At 43.6% G+C, this 21,842-nt stretch overlaps 1 protein-coding gene across 6 annotated transcripts in view; it reads right to left on the bottom strand.

Moving 5' to 3' along the window:
• sec16a (SEC16 homolog A, endoplasmic reticulum export factor) overlaps positions 1–19,757 on the bottom strand; it is a 78,132-nt gene extending 58,375 nt beyond the window's left edge. For 5 of the 6 annotated variants that reach the window (XM_043720636.2, XM_087998159.1, XM_087998158.1 and 2 more), the window contains exons 1-3: positions 19,459–19,591; positions 6,859–10,266; positions 2,002–2,135 (exon numbers count right to left, since the gene is read on the bottom strand). In XM_043720636.2, coding sequence (XP_043576571.2) covers positions 2,002–2,135; positions 6,859–10,203 — 3,479 coding nt within the window. In that variant the 5' untranslated portion in view covers positions 10,204–10,266; positions 19,459–19,591. Of the gene's footprint in view, positions 1–2,001; positions 2,136–6,858; positions 10,267–19,458 lie in introns of all 6 variants that reach the window. The other variant, XM_043720635.2, reaches the window with a different exon arrangement.
• Positions 19,758–21,842: the final 2,085 nt, after the last annotated feature.

Genomic DNA, 21,842 nt, shown 5'->3' with positions numbered 1-21,842 from the left:
AGCATCCGAGGAGCAGGAGAATCAACATTTCGGGCATATGCCCTTCTTCAGCACTGCTGCCTCACAGTGCCAGGGACCCAGGTTCAATTCCAGTCTCGGGCAACTGTTTGTGTGGGGTTTGCACATTCTGCCCGTGTCTGTGTGGGTTTCCTCCCGCTGTCCAAAGATGTGCACATTAGGTGAATTGGCCACGCTAAATTGCCCATAGTGTTCAGGGATGTGCAGGTTATTTGTATTAGTCAGGGGAAATGTAGAGTAATAGGTTAGGGGAATGGGTCTGGGTGGGATGTTCTTCTGAGAGAGAGTATGGACTTATTGGGCCAAATGGCCTGTTTCAACACTGTAGGGATTCTTCTATGTACCAAAATACAGTGAAAAATGTTCTATTGGGTTCTTAACAGGCATATCGCATCACACAAAGTCCATCAGGTAGAAGTGTGCAGAATACAGTGCTACAGCAGCAGAGGTGCAGAGATATCAGAATTAGAATGTGAGAGGTCCATTCAAAAGTCTGCTGACAGTGGGGAAGAAACTGTTCTTGAATCTGTTCTTACGTGTATTTAAATTTTTATATCTTCTGCCTGACAAAAGAGAATCAAAAAAGGTTATGAGGGAACAGTAGGACAAAGGGACAAAAACAAATTGTTCGAGACACTCAGGAAGCTCTTCAGAATGGGTCACAGTATCTCTCCATAAATGCAGCCAACCTATTAAGTTACTCCAGCACTTTCTGTTTTTGATAAAGATTTCCAGTAGCTGAATTTCCTTATTTTAATTTCGTGAGTTTAAGTGGATGTGAGCATGTGCATGAGAGAGAGAAGGGTTTGGGGGAGTGGTGGTTAATAGAGGAGGGCACAGGTGAGGCAGGACAGGCAAGATGCTGGAGTTTACTTCTTAATATCAATAACAGGAAGACATAAATCAAGGCAGCCAGGCTTGCCACACAATATCCTGGCAGATGTCAGGGATGTTGTTATCAAACACCCAGAGTAGACAAGTAGAGTGCCAGGAATACAGAAAGTCCTTGAGAGGGAGTGGATGGTCCATTGCATCTGCAGTCCAGCTAGATGATAATGCCTTCAAAAGGGAGAGGGGTTCAAGAAGAAAATTTTAATTTGCAGGCAAAGTTGTGCAACTCTACTACTAATGCAGACAAGGATCTCCATTTCTTGGTTTCCTCCACCCCCAGCCTCACCACTTCCTCATTTACTTCAGCCAAAGGGCTGGATGGAAAATTAAGGCCAAAACACACAAAAGAAACTTGTCTACAATACTCCCCAACTCCTCCAGCCGATCAATTCAGGGTTGGGTAGGTAGGGAAAGAGGGAGGCTAAAGTAATGGAGGAGGGGTTTATGAATGAGCACAACAGTTTGTGAAGCACAGAAAAGTGAAGCACTTTAGTAAGTCCCATTCTGGGTCAATTTTCTGCATTCACTCATGCACCAGCAAGGAGATTAACAGAAGGGCTCACAATCAACTGGAATCCCATCCCCAACAAAGTTATGGGGCTTTTGGAAAGAGGGTGGGAAGATCAGCAACAAAAAGTGACGGGGATTCAAACTGCTGTTCAGGATACATGCTGAGAAGTACTTCTTTAAAACTTCATTGAGAGCTGGATGTGTCTCGCAAGGTCAGCATTTATTGCCAATCACCAATTGCCTAATGGTAAGCTGCCTTCGGAACTGTAACCTATTTGTAGGAACACCACTACGCTGTTAGGGAGGGAGTTGTAGCATCAATGAAAGAATGTGTATGTTTGAAAGTCAGAATTGTGTGGGCTTGCAGGTGAGGGCATCCTGATGTACCTGCTGTCCTTTTAGATAGTAGGAATTAAGGGCATGCAGGTGCGATAAAGGAAGCAACTTGTGTACTGGTGTTACACAAGATCTACAGACAGAAGCACATTTAAAGTTTATGGAACTTTTGACTCAATTTCCAATGGAACATATCCTAAAATAAGAAATTCAGAGTAAAGCCTTCTTCTTCTTGCAACTCCATACCTGGAAGTTGGTCGATTGGAAGACTGACTTGCTCGTGAGCTGGGCCGGCTGGTCTTCTCCCTCTCTGATTCCTTGTAACTCATGTTATTAACGTCGTATCTGCCATATCGGGCATAACGGCGATATGGATCATCCTGCAGAAGTGAGAACTGGTTAACAATTGAATCACTGGCAAGGAAACATTATTAGCTTTAATGAGTTCTCTCTCGGGGCCAATATTCATTTTTCGACCATAATCACTAGACTATTTGGTGATTTAACACCTTTTTGTTTTGGGATCTTTGTGCATAAACTGGCTGCTGTATTTTCTACAACATCTTGTCAGTAGAAGCAGGAAACCACAAAACCACCTTACGTGGTTGAGCATCTGAAATATCATACGATTCAAGGCTATGGGCCCAGTGTTGGAAAGTAGGATTAGTGTTGACGTGGGCTGAACAGTCACTTCTGTGCTTTGCAATTCTTACTCTATAACACTCAGGCTGAAAAAAATTCTTCCCCAGTCAACACTTTTTTCCTTTGCTCCCACGTGAAACTGCTGAATTCCAGAAGATTGGACACCCTATATGAGTCAACAGAGGTCATTAGAAGGTTATTTGTGATCATAAGCAGGAAGTGCAGAGTCATTTATTTGCCAACTAGTCACGGTGACATCACTGGGCAAGTAATCCAGCGATCCAAACTAATATTCTGGGGACAGGAGTTCAAACTCAACCACAGTAGCAGGTAGACTTTAAATTCAATTAACAAATCTGACACTGAAAGCTAACCTGTGATAACAACTTCAAAACTGTAGATTATCATAAAGACACACCTGGCTCACTAATGCCCTTTATGGAAGGAAATCTGCTGGTCGCTATCTGGTCTGACCTACATGTGACTCGACCCCACAATGTGGTTGATTCTTAAACTGCCCTTTGAATTGGCTGAGTAATGGATGGGCAAACAAATGTTATCCTTGCCGGTGAAACCCACATGAAAGAATAGGAAAAAAAATCCCAAGATGCACTGAAGCTGATTCCAGGCGCAGTGATCTTGGTGGTGTGAGGACAGCTGGCTCGATGTTCAGAAGCTGAATCTGGACCCATTTGTGATCCATCCAACCCATCACCAGGAGAACCTGCTCAACAGATCACTTACTGAATAACAGATCAGAGGAGCAGCATCGCCAAACTCTTCCCCAAGGACAGCTGCACAGAGTTCAAAACTCACTCACTGAGCTGTCACTCCTGATGAAGGAACAGTCACTGGGAAGGGTTCCAAAAAGAGGAAGTCAGAAAGATAGCCAATCTAGCAATTTCAGAATGATCACATTGGTGAACATTGTAAGGACAACAGAAACATAAATTTAGAGGGAATATGAACTAAGGGTTTTAAAGTAGAATAGTTGAAAGCCTGGGTCAGACCAGTTATCTGAAATGGGAAGACTTGGTTTGGAAGGAGGGCATCAACAAGCATTAAACAAAAAGTAAGGCAGGTTACCTCCAACAGCAGAGCTCTCTGCACAGACGATGAGTATGCAATGAAAGATGAGGAGACTTCTTGTTTTAAGATGTACAGGATAAGATGACAATCACCAGGAATAAAGTTTGGGCTCTGCAGAGCTCTCTGCTTTATGCAAGTGAGTGAAGAGGGAATTTGCAAACTTGCCAGGATGACACAGATTTACAAAGTTGATACCAAAACTGAGAGGTTCTAAGCAGCAGGAAAGGGTGAACGAGCTGAAGCTCCTTCCTGAAAATGGAGAAGGCTGACTCAATAGAGGATTTTCAAAGTAAAACAGGTTTTAATAGGATAGATGTTCAGAACATATTGTTACTTATGGAGGAAGCAAAACTAAGGGCCATCCAAGACAGTTGCTATTAAACTCAATCAGGAATTCAAGAGAAACACCTTCACCCAGAGAGTAGTGAGAATGAGGAACTCACTTCCTTACAAAGCAGTTAAGATGAATAATGTAGATACATTTAAGGAGAACATGAGAGAAACAGGAACAGAAGGATATGTTGATACAGCAAGAAGGGGGTTTGGGAGGAGGGGGACGTGGGGCAAAAACTACCATCTGGAACAGCTAGGCCAAATGAAAAGATTGTCCTCCCTCCTAGGAGAATGTATGGATCAGTGATTGCACTGGTATAGTGTTGGGATGGACTAGATAACCCAGCCCTTCCCAGCCACATTCCCAAACAGATCAACTTTTCATCATTTATTTTTGAATGCGAATTTTACGCTCAGCTGTCTACAACGAGGACTGAAAGCTACAGCCAATTGTGTCAGTGTCCACATCAAACACTGAGGTATGAGGTAAGGGACAGCACAGGATTAAGATATGGAGTAAAGCTTTCCCTACAATGGCACCATCAATCACTTCCAGAACTGAAACAGCGAGTGAGATAGAGTAAAGCTCCCCCTACTCTTTTAAAGTGAAATTGGATGCGAGCATAAGAGGTACAGTTAGTAAGTTTGCAGATGACACCATAATTGGAGGTGCAGTGGACAGCGAAGAGGGTTACCTCAGATTACAACAGGATCTGGACCAGATGGGCCAATGGCTGAAAGGTGGCAGATGGAGTTTAATTCAAATAAATGCGAGGTGCTGTATTTTGGGAAAGCAAATCTTAGCAGGACGTATACACTTAATGGTAAGGTCCTAGGGAGTGTTGCTGAACAAAGAGACCTTGGAGTGCAGGTTCATAGCTCCTTGAAAGTGGAGTCACAGGTAGACAGGATAGTGAAGGCGGCGTTTGGTATGCTTTCCTTTATTGGTCAGAGTATTGAGTACAGGAGTTGGGAGGTCATGTCGCAGCTGTACAGGACTTTGGCTAGGCCACTGTTGGAATATTGTGTGCAATTCTGGTCTCCTTCCTATCGGAAGGATGTTGTGAAACTTGAAAGGGTTCAGAAAAGATTTACAAGGATGTTGCCAGGGTTGGAGGATCTGAGCTACAGGGAGAGGCTGAATAGGCTGGGGCTGTTTTCCCTGGAGCGTCGGAGGCTGAGGGGTGACCTTATAGAGGTTTACAAAATTATAAGGAGCATGGATAGGATAAACATACAAAGCCTTTTCCCTGGGGTCGGGGAATCCAGAACTAGAGGGCATAGGTTTAGGGTGAGAGGGGAAAAATATAAAAGAGACCTAAGAGACAACTTTTTCATGCAGAGGGTGGTACGTGTATGGAATGAGCTGCCAGAGGATGTGGTGGAGGCTGGTACAATTGCAACATTTAAGAGGCATTTGGATGGGTATATGAATAGGAAGGGTTTGGAGGGATATGGGCCGAGTGCTGGCAGGTGGGACTAGTTTGGGTTGGGATATCTGGTCGGCATGGACGGTTTGGACCGAAGGGTCTGTTTCCATGCTGTACATCTCTATGACTCTACTCTTCTAAACTAGAAGCAACTAGAAAGCAAATGATCTTCAACACCATCGTCATCATCAAGCACCCCCAGGTTGGGGACAGCACAGGGTTAGATGAGTGAAGCACCCGCTACATTGTTAAACTGAAAGTAAAGTTCCTTTTACACTGTCCACATCAAATACTCCCAGGTCATGGATAGCACAGGGTTAAATACACAGTAAAACTCTTTACTCTTTTAAAACAGAAAGTAAGGACCCTCTACTGTTCTACACTGTCCACATCAAATACTCCCATGACAGGGACAGCATAGGGTTAGATACACTCTATACTGTCCTCAATCTCCCAGACAAGGGAAGAGTGCATCTCACTTTATAATGTCCCAAACATTCCTGCTGCTTGACCTGACAAATTGCAGGATCCATTGCAAAAGAAACTGCAGTACAAGAAAACTGAAATCAAATTACAAGTTGAAGCAGTCTCTGCAGTTACAGCAACATATCAGAAAAGGTCTTCTCAGGGCCTCAACCTAAATGAACTATTCCAATCATACAGACTCATCCAAAAGTTCTCAATGTGTTCTTTTTTTTTGGTGTCTGTCACAAGCGCAGGAAGAGCCTATTCAGTCTTCCAAGCCCATTTTGTTTATCAATGATATGCATCTCAACAGGTGCACAGTTGAGCAGTGAAACAGCTTTTGAAAGTGATAGCCCTGGTTTGACCCTGCAATGGTCCCCATAACCACCCATCTGATCTCCTTAAAGCTGTAGCCCTGGTAAATGGTAATTTACTGAAGCATGACCAGGTTATTCAACTATGAAGGGCATTGGCCCTGACAGTATCCTCAATCCATGCAGCTATACATTCCAACAAGAGGTTTTGGGAAGTGATTTATTCCCCACACTCTCTTCAGCCCAGGGACACAGTGACTTGTTGTGACATCTCAATCAGTAGATGCCCTTGAAGGCGCCAGCATCGTTCTGGTCAGTGGTGCCATGAGAAATGCAGCTATTGGAGGAATGCACCAAGTACCACGAACTGCCTGTGCTCACTGACCTACACTGGTTCCCAGTATGGCAACACTTCAATTCAGAATACTATCCAGGTTTTAAATCCTTCCAAGGACTCATCTTCCCTAGCTCTGGAACCTCCTCAGGTCCTTACACCCCTCCAAGATGGCTGTGCTCTTCTAAATCTGCACCAAGTTTAGTCACTGCATCACCAGATCCTAAACTATGGACTTCCTTCCCCAAGTCCATCAATCTTGCTACTGTGGTCTCCTATAACATGATCCTTAAAAGCTACGTCTTTGAACCTTAGGTCATGTGACCTCCTGTGTAACTCGATGTCAATTTGTATTTGACCTTCTTTCACCTTGTAATCGAAGCTATACAAAAATGGAAAAAAAAGGATACCTAACCTGACCTTGACTACTGGCACGTTACTGAGCCTCTGACCAAAACAGGAGCTATAATACAAACAGAAAAGGTAGCAGTTTTACCTGGTAATACGAATGGTTGCCTCTGGAGTCCGTCAATGGGTAAGACATCTGCTGGCCAACTCTCGGGTCCAGTGTAGGGTACGATGAGTAAGGCATGACATAAGGCTGCTGAGGGTCTGCACCATAGTCCTGGCACATATATGGATAGGCATAACCATAACCTGCATGTGGCTGCCCTGGTGGATACGGGTGTTGTGGCATCACATCATGGTGGGTGGGGTGTTGGGGGGCAGCTGCTGTTGTTACTGCTGCTTGAGTTGGCAGATGCTGCTCCTGTGCTGGAGGCTGAGTGGGACCAGATCCTGGGTACCCAAAACTGACCGACGGGCACTGCCCACTGACTGGCAATGACCCTGGTTGGCGCTGGTCATGAGTCACTGGTGGCAGTGGTGGCACTGCCTGCTGTCCACTCACAGTGGTGATTGGCTGTTGCTGTTGGACATCTGCAGTGACCTGCAGGTAGAAACCTGCTTTGTCATTCATGTAGAGCCCTGTGGTGTATGTGTGGCAAGGAACTGACTGCTGTGAGGTGCTGCCAAGCGGCAGAGAAACAGCCGGATTCATGCTAGTTAAGGGTTGATTAGGCACAGTACTGTGCAGCGTGAAATCAAGCAGCTCACAATTGATGGATGGGTTGGGCTGATCAAATGCTCTGTTTCTCATTTCATCCTTGCCACTGTCACTGGACGGCTGAAGATTGGAAGTTGGGGAGGTTACAATCACACCAGGGTCTTGGCTAGGAGGAGGGCTGGTGGTGATAGCAGGATCCACTGACTGCCCTTCGCTGCCCATTCTAGGGGTGATGCGACTGTTTGCGGCCAGGTTCAGTGGAGCCTGTGCATGTGATGCTCCTTGGACTGTTGTGACCAGCTCAGGATTGGGAGGGACTGGACTCGCAAAGGCAGCACTTTGGCCATCGCCCCGATCTCGGAGAGGACATTCAGGGCTGGGGATATGGGGGGAGGTCTGAAGTGGCCGAGCAAGCAGCACAGCTGGGGTAGGTGAGGCCGGAGTAGGGACCAGGAGCGTGGCATAGCTGGGAGCTGTCTGTTTTTTTTGGGCTCTGTCCTCTGCCACCTGGGGAGGATTTTCCATATTTCCAGGAGGCACAGGGTAGCTCAAACCCTTACTGCTATCTTCGGGTGGTTGTATCACTTCCAACTTGGCGGCTGCTGACACTGCCGGAGCAGCTGGTGCCAACATAATGCCAGCGGAGAAGCTTGGCAGCTCACTCTGTGCCCACAGAGTGGCTGCAGGGCTCTCAGATTTCACCCAGATACCAGACACCCTCGAGGACGGTCTCTTGTGGGACTCTTCTGGTACAGGCCGTGCCACGCTCTTCGACGTTCCAACGCCAGCATAGAGGTTTGAATGAGGCTGGGGCATGCGGATGTTTTCCAGGTTATCCGGTGGCTGTTCCAAGTTGCCTGGGGAGATGTCCGATGTGCCAGCACCATGCCTCTGCCCCACAGTGGTCACTGTTGACTGGTTCAACTCCATCACCATCTTTGCTTGGTCCACTTCAACAGGTTTGACTGGGAGTTGGCCATGCGATCTGACTGGCTCAAATGAGCTGTTGGCACTGGCTTGGAAGGTAGTCATAGGCTTTGGGGAGCTGAGGGCAGGAGACTGAGAAAGCTGGCTGTAGTACAATGGCCGCCCTGCACTATCTGCCTCCCTGCCAGGGTGCAAAGGGTCTCGACTCAGCGGGGAGGAGTCAATCTGCTCAAAGAAACGGTTCAGGGAATCGGTGGGAGGTTTCCCGCTCTCTTGTTGGATGAATGTATTTGTCTGGGCGTGGGATCTCCGCAGACTGGAACCACTGCTGTGACTGGCACTGCTGTGATTTGAAGAGATACTGTCACATCGCAGAGGATGATGTGCAGGGTCTGGGGTCTCGAGATTTGGTGGTGGTCCTGCCCCACTCACATTTCTGATGGCGTGCAGCCCTTGGTTCACCAATCCTGGCATGGGCTGGAATGCCACAGGAGTTCTATCAGGCTCAGTGGGCAGGACCTCCTGATTCTGGACAAATTCAGAATTCTCATCATCTTCTAACACCAACCCTCCATCATGGGGTTGAGTGGAATCAACTGCCCCACCAGGTTCTCCGCTACTGATGCTGTAAACACCACAAGGAACAGGTGGTTGCGGGCCTAAGCCCCGTGGTTCGGCATTTCCAGTGCACAGCTCTGGCAGTGGCTGTGCGCTGAAGAAGGGTCCGGTGCTGGGCTGGAAGGCCTCCCCGATACTGGCACTGACTGCACTCGACTGCTCAGACACCAGGGTTTCTTTGTTCTCCACTTCACCCCCTTTGAAAAACATGGAGATGGTTCCGGGTTCAGAGTCCCCAGGCGGTGGGTCTGACCGTGGGGCAGGACAGTCAGCCTGGTGTCCAGAGTGAGGTATAGCCTGCTGCTGGCACACTTCTCGAGGGGGACCAGATTGCCAATCCTCCGACTGGACAAAGCCAGTGCCAGAGAAATGCTGCTGGTGTTGGGGCAGTTGGGGGAATGGAGATGGTTGGGCAATGTCTTGGTGCTCGGCTCCAAGAAATTGCACCTGGGATTCCAGTGATGGGGAGTGATGCTGCTGGTAGTGGCTACCTGCTGCATGGCTTTGCTGAAGGGGGACAGGCTGAGGGGCGCAGTAACCACCAAAACCTTGGGTCTGGGGGTCACTAGGCTGAAAGTAGTTCTGGACGGACGGAGGTCGACTGCCATGACTAACTGCCCACTGTGAGGAGCTCTGCTGGAATTGTGGTAGGAAAGTGGGTGGAGCGGGAGGAAAGGAATGGGTCTCCTGGCCCCCCTCCTGCCCATGGGGGTTTCGCGCCACTGGCCGTGCCTGCCCCATCTCACTACTCTCTGAGCCTAGCCCCGTATGAAAGTATGAGGGCTCTTGGGGTAGGGCCTGTCCAGCTTCAGCTCCTTGAAGAGGGGCTGCAGGTGAGAACTGGCCAGCTTCACCAAATCGGGGTGCAGGGGGGAGGGGAGCTGGTGCACCATAGGGTTCACGTCGCTCCCCCAACGCACAAGGCATTCCATCTGTGGGCCAAGGGAGCTGACTCCCAGCTAGTCGGTTCAGGTTTGGCAGCCCTCCATTTACAGCGTTTTGCAGTGACGGTGAACTGTTGACCTGCATCTGCTGGCCAAGTCCAAATGGATCAGTGACTGGTGGCGGAGGCAATGTAGCAGGGGCCCCTGACAGGGGGGTATTGGGCCGTCTGTAGGGAGCATTCCGTCGGAAAACATTGTGGGCCCCCCCACTCAGGGGGGCTCCAGTGGTGCTGCCATCGCCCGGTGATGATCGGGGTGGTGGAGGCTGCATTGTTGGACTCTGCATCAAGACTGTGGCAGCTCAAACACAATCTCCAGTAATAACGTGGCTGCTGATTAATCACTGTACCTTTTTTTTGGGGGGGGAGGGGGCAGGAAGGAGGAGAGAGAAAGAGAGAGAGAGAATAGACAATGAGAAATAAAGACTGGCTTGGATTTTTATAATCTTTCACAACTTCAGGACATCTCAAAGCACTTCACACCATCAAAATACTTTTTTTGAAGTATGAACATCATTTCTCACATCGGAAACACAGTAATTTGTGCACAAGATTCCACAAACACAAAGAAAAAATCATAGCATTCCTCTAACTACCCCAGCAAGGTTCAATGAGCAGAAGCAAAAGGGTCCAGCCTGTTGCTAACATATCTTATTCACCCATCATGTGCTCAGGGACATATTGGGATTCTGAGTTTATCAATGGATCAATTTTGAAATTCCTGTCTTTACTTTCCAATCATGTTCATCCCTATCTTTGCAACCTTCTTTAACACTACAACTCTCTGGGTTCTCGGTGCTCCTCCAATTCTGGCCTTTGTGTATCCTCACTTTTAAGTCTCTCTCTGCCACCAAAGTCAACAAATGTAAGAGACAAGGACATTAGCTTAATGCTTCAATGTAGTTCAGTATTTTTCACAATTCAGAAAGAGACTTCCATGAAATATGTTATTAGTTCCAATTGGTCACGTGGTTACACGCAGGATCAGTAATCCATTAGCCAGACTGGGAACAGGAGTTCAAATCCCACTAGAGTAATTTGCTGGGTCCAGGTTAAATGGTGAACAACCCATGCAACTAATCCCGGCCATTACCTGTTGGGTCTGTATGCACCGATAGGCGAAGCCAGAATCAGTGATGGCCACTGCAGCCAAGAATCCTACCAATCCTCAAAGCTCAGACAAAGAAGAATAGATGCATCTTCACAAATAAGCTCTCTCAAAAAATAAGATTGAATAGCAGAAATTTGTGCACTATGTATCTCGACAATCTCATCAGCTATACTAACCTTAGAACCATAGGCCAGAATTCTCTGACAGAGGGACAATGACAGTGAAAGTCACACAATATCTGTGGTGTGGGTGTCATTCTCCCCCCACATTAGTATAAATCTGCTGCCAAACTGACAGGAATCTCCAGGTGTCTAATGATGTCATCAAGTTGGGGAAACAGCCTGGAGTATTTGCACAGACAAAATCCCAGCTGCTAAACATACTGATTATCCTACATTACCAAATATCACTTTGCAAACAATAAAATAAATAACTGTGCCACATTCATAATAGAAGGTGAAACACCAAACCTTTTTTTAAAAAGCATAGAACAATCACCAGAGGAGAAACTTGAATTCCAGTTTTTTTCAGGGATGGAGAGGTTTTCCAGTTGTAAATATAAAGTCAGCACACCAGTACAAAACCAGTTATGTCTAATTCAACAAGGTGCAACTTTCCCAGGACATTCACGTCAAGACTAACAGCACAAACTAAGTTTTCACGAGGTCAATGATGTTTAATTGCTTACAAACTGTGTGGTCTTCAACAGTAAACCAGTCAGAGAAACTTAAAATTACTAACACAGAATTTGGAATTTCTGTATTTAGCTCTGTACGCGCAGATTCTCAACATCACTGTTAGCTTTAGTGGGCGGCATGGTGGCACAGTGATTAGCACTGCTGCCTCACAGTGCCAGAGACCCGGGTTCAACTCCCACCTCAGGCATCTCTCTGTGGGAAGTTTGCACATTCTCCCCGTGTCTGCGTGGGTTTCCTCCGGGTGCTCCGGTTTCCTCCCACAGTCCAAACATGTGCAGGTTAGGTGAATTGGCCATGCTAAATTGCCAGTAGTGTTAGGTGAAGGGGTAAATGTAGGGGAATGGGTTGCACTTCGGCGGGTCAGTGTGGACTTGTTGGGCCGAAGGGCCTGTTTCCACACTGTAAGTAATCTAATCTAATCTAATAAGTAGCCAACTCAGGCAATGTTGCCATCACTAATAGTACAAAGTCCTGAAAATTACTCATATAGCAGAGGAGGAAGCCATTTGCCAACCAAGTCTGTAACCATTCTTTCAAAGAGCAAATCAATTAATCCCATGCCATGCCCCTATTCTTGCAATATTTTTCTCTAAGGATTTATCCAAATCCTGTTTGGAACCTCCAACCAAAACTGGTTTCCTCCACCTTGCATGTGAATTAGGAGCAGGAATTGGCCATTTGGTCCCAATCCCTGCTCCACCATTCAATTAGATTAAGACTGAGCTAATTGTAGCCTCAAAACCTGACTACCCCAACAAACTTTCACCCCTTAGCTTGACAAAAATCAATCTCCCTCTGCCTTAAAAATATTCAAGGACTCCATTTCCAGTTTCAATGACTCCCAACCCTCGGAGAGAGAAAAAAAAGACCTTATATCTGTTTTAAATGTCCTGAAGATGCAGCTGCATATCTATTGACCTATTCTTTAACCTAATTTGTCAATTAATTTCAGCAAGCTATTTTCATTCCTTCATAGTTGACCTTAAATCTTTAGTAAAATAGTATGAGACCCATTCCTCCCTCTATCAAACTAAACGTATAATACAATAACCTTATGATTGCCTCTACCTAGGGAAACCTTCACTGTGAAATCATGAATTAAATCTATATCACTGCATCATAACAGGTCTCTCTCTGGTTGGTTCCAGAACGTGCTGCTCTGAAAAATATTCTATGAACTCATCTTGGAAGAAATATAAACAGTGAGGAGAACCATGCAACATTCAAACTGACGTAGATGAGTTGTTGGAGTGGGCAAATAGATGGTAGGTGATAAGCTTTTGCACAAAGAACATGGGAAAACACGATGAAATAGAAGGTACTATTCTAAAATATACACAGGAGCAAACACCGTGGTGTGTATATACATAGATCATTAGCATTATGGACATACCTACATCAAATCCTCCTCTTTCTCAAAATTCTGTGATGCTTGGCTACCTTTGCCATTGGACTTTTCCAGTCTAAATGTAGATCACAATCTCTATTGATACCTTCTAACAAGCGCTCATTATTTCTTCCTTTATACTCCAGCCTACTACATGATTACTGTTGGGAGTCTTGATACCTTGACCTACTATTCAGTGCCAAATTTGCTGTAGTTCCTTGCAGTTGGCAAGAGCATCACCCTCAGCATGATCCAGGCGGAGAGCATCCCATGGGTACAAATCTCACCTTCCCAGGACGGTGAAAGTGTCCCATGAACTGAAGCTCACTTCACCCACATTGGTCTTTAAGCCAGATATTTTTATTTCAAATTCTGTTATTTATGTAAAAATCCTTTCCTCAGGCTCCTTCACATCATTGACAGAAGAACTAGAGTCAATCTCCTTAGATGCATGACCTCAGGTTAGCAGCTCTTCAGCTATTATAAAAAATTCTTAATCATTCCATTTAAACACTTTAATGATTTTAAACAATTTGAATCGCCTAAGTGTTAAAAACTGGCCAAGCTTCTCTAGTCTTTTCATACATTTGCATAATTCTAGGAAATCGCTTTAATTCGCTCTCCAAAGCTTTCAGATCCTTCTGAATTGTGTTGACCAGCATTGGACCCAATAATCCAGTCGAAGACAGGGGTAGGTCAGGTGACCAGTAATGTCACTTGACCAGTAATCCAGAACCTCAAAATAATATTCTAGGAACATCGGTTTCAACCTCACCATGGCAGATGATGAAATCTGAATTCAATAAAAATATGGAATAAAAAGCTAGACTAATGTCAACCACGGTCAATTGCCATTAAAATCCCATCTGGTTCACTAATGTCCTTTCCAGAAGAAAATCCATCATCTGTACTCAGTCAGGTCTACATGTGATACCAGACCCATAACGTGGTTGACTCTTAACTGCCCTCTGGGCAAATAGAGACAATAAATGTAGGTTTAGCAACTATGCCATTTACAAACAAATTCTTTAAAATAGATTCAGCAAAATTTTGTGCATCTTGTCCTGTTTATTTTGATTAAACACTCAGGATTTCATCGACTTTGTCAACCTGTTCTGCAACTCTAAATGATTTGTGCATCTACTCCCCCTTTAAATGATCTTTTATCTTTGAATAAATTGTAATACATAAATGGGGGTCAGTTAGCTCTGTTGTCTGGATGACTGGTTTGTAGTACAGAGTAACTCCAACAGCATGGGTTCAAGTCCCACACTGGCAGAGGTTACCATAAAGGACTCTTTCTCAACCTCTCCCCATGCCTGAGGCATTGTGACCCTCAGGGTAAATTAACACTAGCTGCCTCTCTAACGAGACAGCAGCTCCATGGTCCAGTTGGATTGCAGCAACCTTACCTTTTTTATTGAACACATTGACCTGCAAAGGTCACTTTTACACACACAGTATATTCAAGGTAGTTGTCAGACTGTACATGAACAACTGATCACTTCTTCATTTTGAATTGTCATCCATGTGCAGCAGATAGCACAGGTCAAACGGTCATGGAATCAAGCCATACTCAAGAGACCACTAAATACATACCCAGCACCAGTGCCAAAAGTCACCATTCTTTAAATGCGATGGCTAATCAAGCTAAAATCTTTCCACTCAAACACTAAAGGCAAAAGAACAGGACTGCTCTCACAAGTGATCTCTTTGAACATTAATTCTGCAACTGATACTAAAATCTTCATTAATGTATGGAAACGCACAAACCCATTGCTGCATTTCCTAAACTTCTACACTTCAAAAGTACTGAACCAGTTATGAAGCAATTGGAATGTCAGGAGGATCATAACAGGCATTACATAAATGCAAGTCTTCCTTTCACTTTAGGATAGATCATCTTTGTCCAACTGCCAAAGTACTAGTACAATAAGAATGCAACCTAGTGGACATTGCAGGGTGAAACTTTGAACTCCTGAGCACATTAGAGCTACTTATCCGATTGCCAGCAGCACAACAGTGAGCCAGCACAGCCTTCAACAAATATTCCAAATGCTAACCCACCCTAACTGCACACTAACCTGGCCACAAACATGGAAAGCACTGAAGGAAGACCCAGAATTCAGGGACCTTCACAATAATAAGGCCAGCAGACTGCTGCTCTTCTGGTCCAGAAAATGGCATCCCTCAGAGAGATTGCCATAGGTAACTCACTCCCAAACCCTTCACTCTTCCACCTGCTATGCATCTAAATCTCCACATTCTCTTGACCGCAGTCAATAATCTCTCCCTCAGTTTGATATCCATTTTTATCTGATTGTGCTTCTGTGAAGAAAAACAAAGCTCCTTTCAAACATTAAAGATAGTACATAAATGCACCTTATTGCTACCGGAATGGCAATTAATCAGATGGCAGCCTGTAGATATTGGGGAAGAATTGAATCTTTCTGAACTATGGTAAAGCATACTGAGGTATACAAAGCATAGACAGGCTGGTCCAGATCATCCACAATCCAATAAAGGGCTGAATGGCCTGATTCCACTATGCTATGGTGTGGCAAAGAAATTGAACCTGGATTTATCAGTCAAGCTCAAGCTCACCTGATCAGTACAAAAGAACGTTACTCAACTCTGATATTCAGATATGTCCGAAAGAGGGTAGATTCATTGGATAGTGTTCAGTAGCAAGACCCCTGTTCTCACCCAAATATAGAGGCACGTGAAGGCTAATAAAAGGCCAGGTCCCACAACATGGCCCAATGACTGAAGTTGCCAGCTGTTCAAATAATGATTCAGTTACAAGCTGGCAGATTCTAGACACCCAGGATAATTTAGCACACTGTACTGGAATGCCGGATATCCTGAACAGTAACCTAGTAACGGGACCTGTGTGCTTGTGTACATACAGCAGGGGTGAGAGAGACGTTAATATGAAACAAACTCTCCCAGATTGAAGACCCTGTGCTGAATTCAAACAGAGAACCTCCCGCTAAAGTAAACAAGTCAGTAACCCTCGGAAATAACGTTCAAAAGATAACATTTTGGAATCCAGTAATGAGTAATTTGAGAGCTGAAGCGAGGTGAAGTATGAGTTCTTGAGAAACTTTTAGCCTGTGCTTTCCAGAAACTCTCTCCAGCTGGGGGTTTTCCTCAGCTTATATTCTTCGGCTTTGTCGTCTAACTGAGATTAGTTACACTTAAAACCAAGATAAATTCATATGGAACAAGAGATTGGTTTCAAAGCAAATCTGTTCCAGTCTCACATCAAACCATTTCCTCTCAGCTTTACAGGACAGTATCAGGAAACAGAAGAAATCTTGGATATTTCACATATATTTTCACTTTAACTGTAGTCTGATCCTGGCTAAACTCGCATATTGACACTATTACTCTGCAAAGACTCCCTCAACAAGCTTTAACAAACAATGGCATCCTCACGTCCCAGGCAGCAAGCACAGATAACACAGGATGCTACTCAGTCCTATACGCTGAATCTTTGAAAGAGCTGTCCAATTAATCCAACTCCACCCCCACAGTCCTACAAACTTCCCCTTTTCAGATATTTATCCAATTCCCTTTTGAAAGTTATTGTTGAACCTGCTTCTACAGCCTGTTTCAAGCACAACTTTCTGAATGATAAATTGCTGCTCACCTCCCCTCTGGCTGCTTTGCCAATTCTCTTCAAACTGTATTGCCCTGGTGAATATTCTTCCTACTACAGGAAATAATCACCTTGCTGTGTATAAGCTAGCTGCTACGGTTCCTACAACAGTGATAATACATCAAAGTATTTCACTATCTGGAAAGTGCTGTGTGACACCCTGAGTGCTTCAGAATGTACATCATCTTTCAATAAGATAACCAGTTAACCCAGGCCTAGCAGTGAGTTCAACAGGCATTGCATTGTTAACAGCTTCATTTCATTATGTTTCTACAAATGGCATCAATGCTGAAATGAAAAAGAAACATTTCTGGCTTCCAAATAAACCTCTGGAATGAGATGGCACAGGCACTGGGCAAGCCTGCAGGGCCCTGCCCGCACAAAAACTCAAAGTATATTACCAATTAACATGTATAAAAGGTGCTAGAGGACAGATGCCACCCTGTTAAATCCTGCACTACTCAGTCTCCAGGGCCACAAACCACTGAACTTATCAACTATAAGAACACAAGAAATAGGAGCAGGAGTAGACCATATGGGCAAGCTTATCCCAGCATTCAATAAGATAATGGCTATTCTGTTCTAGACTTCAATGCCTCTTTCAGGCCAGCTTACTGCTTTCATTGCTCTCCAATCCACAATATTTCAAAAATCACCTACCTACTCTTTAAATGTTGAGCGACTGAGGCTCCACAACTCTCTAGAGTAGAAAATTCCCTAGACATTTACTACTTTTGGAGAAGCAATTTCTTTGCATTTCAGTTTTAAATGAATATCCCTTATTCTGTAGCGACAAACCCATGTTTGAAGTTCTCTCACTAGTAAAAACATCTTCTCAACATCTATCCTGTATTTTGTATGTTTCAATAAGATCAACATTCATTCTTCTAAATGCTAATGAGGAAATGTGTAACTTGTTTACCCGTTCTTGATAAGTCAGCCCCTTCATCCCAGGAATCAGCCCAGTGAATCTCATTTGAATTACCTCCAATTACAGTATATCATGTTTTAAATATTGAAACCAAAACTGTGGTTGGTACTCTAGGTGCAGCCTTACTAACAACCCGTACGTGTTGCCCAAGAAAGAAACAATCAAGGCCCAAGACTGGTATTACTGTACAAAAAGTGCACAGTTGGCAACATCCTCCTTCCACTATCTCATTTTCCTGACCTGCACTTTCACTCCTCTCTCACAATCTTAAACCATCCTTTACCTTGGCCCCACCAGAACGCCTCTCCCTCAACCCTCTATTTACCCAATCCAGTATCACTTGTGTTCAGCCTAACTCTTCTCCTTTCTGTTGACTCCTTCCCAACTTTTCCCCCTCCAGTTTATTCCCACTGCCATCCCTATGGCTCTTTCCCCACACCACACCCTCCTCCTGCAGCCTCTCTCCTCCCTACATTATTTGGAGTATTGTGTGCAGTTTTGGGCCCCATATCTCAGAAAGGATGTACTGGCCCTAGATCAGGTTCATGAGAATTGTCCCAGGAATGAAAAGCTTAACATATGAGGACTCTGGGTTTATACTCGATGGAGTTTAGATGGATGAGAGGAGGATCAAATTGAAACATACAGACTACTGAATGGCCCGGACAGAGTAGAAGTTGGGAAGATGTTTTCATTGGTAGGAGAGGCGAGGACCAGAGGACATAGCTTTAGAGTAAAGGGAAGACCATTTAGGAGAGAGATAAGGAGAAACTTCTTCAGCCAGAGAGTGTTGACTCTATGGAATTCACTGCTACAGAAGGCTGTGGAGGCCAGGTCATTGAGACCGAGATAAGATAGGTCCTTGAGTATCAAGAATATCATGGGTTATGGTGGAGAAAGCAGGAGAATGGGGTTGAGAAACTTATCAGCCATGATTGAATGAGGGAGCAGACTCTGTGGGCTGTATGGCCTAATTTCTGCTTCTATGTCTTATGGTCTCACGTTCCTTCATACTGATCCTTTTCCACTTGCCTCCCCTCCGTCACCATCTCTTGGGGGGGGGGGGGGGTCTCCCTCCAATCTCTCAGTATGTATTGTTTCTCTCTCCCTATGACCTGGATGCTGTGTTGGGGCCAGTGGAATATCTGAGTATCTATTTCTCTCATTTGTCATAGCATTGGTCTCCCCTTCACGTCTCTGTGCTACAGACTTTGGGGTCTCACACTCCTCTTCCTTTCACCTCTATGCTGTACCCTGGGTTGAGAGATGATCTCTGTAACTCTGTCCCCCCTTCTCAGCACCACTACCAACCACCACTGCCAACAAATTACCTGCAACTGTCTCTAGGTCCTGTCTATTAGGCTTTGTGACCTGGTCTCTACCTCTCTGCCCGTTTCCCCTTCATCTATCCAGGTCCTGGCTACTGTACTGAAAGTACACAGCATCTTATCCTATACCGCTTGAGGTGATGTCTTTACACTCCCATCTGTCATGCTCCTTCTCCCGTCACCAGTACACTGTGTATATACTGGTGTGAGGTGAAGTCTGTATCCCTCTCCTCACCACAACTGCATACTGGCACCTGTAATCCTGCACACAGGTCTGCTGTAAAGTCACCCCCGGCTCTCCCTCTCCCCCTAACTCCCTCACCGGTAAACTGGGTCCTGTTGTCTATATATTAGGTGGTGTATACACATTGTACATGATGATGTGTACACACTGGGCCCAACTGCAGTCTCTATCCCTCTCACCTGTACTCTGGGTGGTGTATACAGGGACCAGTACACATCGTAGAGTGATGTATACACGATAAGGTGCACACACTGGGCCCAGTTTCAGTCTCTATCCCTCTCACCTGTACTCTGGGTGGTGTATACAGGGACCAGTACACACTGAAGGGTGATGTATACACGATAAGGTGCACACACTGGGCCCAGTTTCGGTCTCTATCCCTCTCACCTGTACTCTGGGTGGTGTATACAGGGACCAGTACACACTGAAGGGTGATGTATACACGATAAGGTGCACACACTGGGCCCAGCTTCAGTCTCTATCCCTCTCGCGCCGCCATTTTCCCCGGCCGCGGATCGGCGACGTGTACATCCTGACGTCACACGCACACTCGCGTCATGACGTCACCACTTCGGACCGTTAGAGGCGGTGCCTCGGGTTCAGCGCGAGCGTGAGCGTCCGTCACAGCGTCATCATTCGCCAGTATTACAGTTCACCATTATACTTCATTATTATAGATCACTAGGTAATATACTTCACCATTATACTTCACCATTATACTTCATTATTATAGATCACTAGGTAATATACTTCACCATTATACTTCACCATTATACTTCATTATTATAGATCACTAGGTAATATACTTCACCATTATACTTCACCATTATACTTCATTATTATAGATCACTAGGTAATATACTTCAGTATTATAGTTCACCATTATACTTCAACATTATAGATCACTAAGTAATATACTTCAGTATTATAGATCACTAAGTAATATACTTCAGTATTATAGTTCACCATTATACTTCACCATTATAGATCACTAAGTAATATACTTCAGTATTATAGTTCACCATTATACTTCATTATTATAGATCACTAAGTAATATACTTCAGTATTATAGTTCACCATTATACTTCATTATTATAGATCACTAGGTAATATACTTCACCATTATACTTCACCATTATACTTCACCATTATAGATCACTAAGTAATATACTTCAGTATTATAGTTCACCATTATACTTCACCATTATAGATCACTAAGTAATATACTTCAGTATTATAGTTCACCATTATACTTCATTATTATAGATCACTAAGTAATATACTTCAGTATTATAGTTCACCATTATACTTCACCATTATAGATCACTAAGTAATATACTTCAGTATTATAGTTCACCATTATACTTCACCATTATAGATCACTAAGTAATATACTTCAGTATTATAGTTCACCATTATACTTCATTATTATAGATCACTAGGTAATATACTTCAGTATTATAGTTCACCATTATACTTCATTATTATAGATCACTAGGTAATATACTTCACCATTATACTTCACCATTATAGATCACTAAGTAATATACTTCAGTATTATAGTTCACCATTATACTTCACCATTATAGATCACGAAGTAATATACTTCAGTATTATAGTTCACCATTATACTTCATTATTATAGATCACTAGGTAATATACTTCAGTATTATAGTTCACCATTATACTTCACCATTATAGATCACTAAGTAATATACTTCAGTATTATAGTTCACCATTATACTTCACCATTATAGATCACTAAGTAATATACTTCAGTATTATAGTTCACCATTATACTTCATTATTATAGATCACTAAGTAATATACTTCAGTATTATAGTTCACCATTATACTTCATTATTATAGATCACTAGGTAATATACTTCACCATTATACTTCACCATTATACTTCACCATTATAGATCACTAAGTAATATACTTCAGTATTATAGTTCACCATTATACTTCACGATTATAGATCACTAAGTAATATACTTCAGTATTATAGTTCACCATTATACTTCACCATTATAGATCACTAAGTAATATACTTCAGTATTATAGTTCACCATTATACTTCACCATTATAGATCACTAAGTAATATACTTCAGTATTATAGTTCACCATTATACTTCATTATTATAGATCACTAGGTAATATACTTCAGTATTATAGTTCACCATTATACTTCATTATTATAGATCACTAGGTAATATACTTCACCATTATACTTCACCATTATACTTCACCATTATAGATCACTAAGTAATATACTTCAGTATTATAGTTCACCATTATACTTCACCATTATAGATCACTAAGTAATATACTTCAGTATTATAGTTCACCATTATACTTCATTATTATAGATCACTAGGTAATATACTTCAGTATTATAGTTCACCATTATACTTCACCATTATACATCACTAAGTAATATACTTCAGTATTATAGTTCACCATTATACTTCACCATTATAGATCACTAAGTAATATACTTCAGTATTATAGTTCACCATTATACTTCATTATTATAGATCACTAGGTAATATACTTCA

Source organism: Chiloscyllium plagiosum, unplaced genomic scaffold (genome assembly GCF_037043375.1).
Source record: "Chiloscyllium plagiosum isolate Xiang-an unplaced genomic scaffold, Cpla_swu_hap1 HiC_scaffold_21, whole genome shotgun sequence".
NCBI classification, from domain to species: domain Eukaryota; kingdom Metazoa; phylum Chordata; class Chondrichthyes; order Orectolobiformes; family Hemiscylliidae; genus Chiloscyllium; species Chiloscyllium plagiosum.
This window is presented reverse-complemented; position numbering and strand designations above follow the sequence as displayed.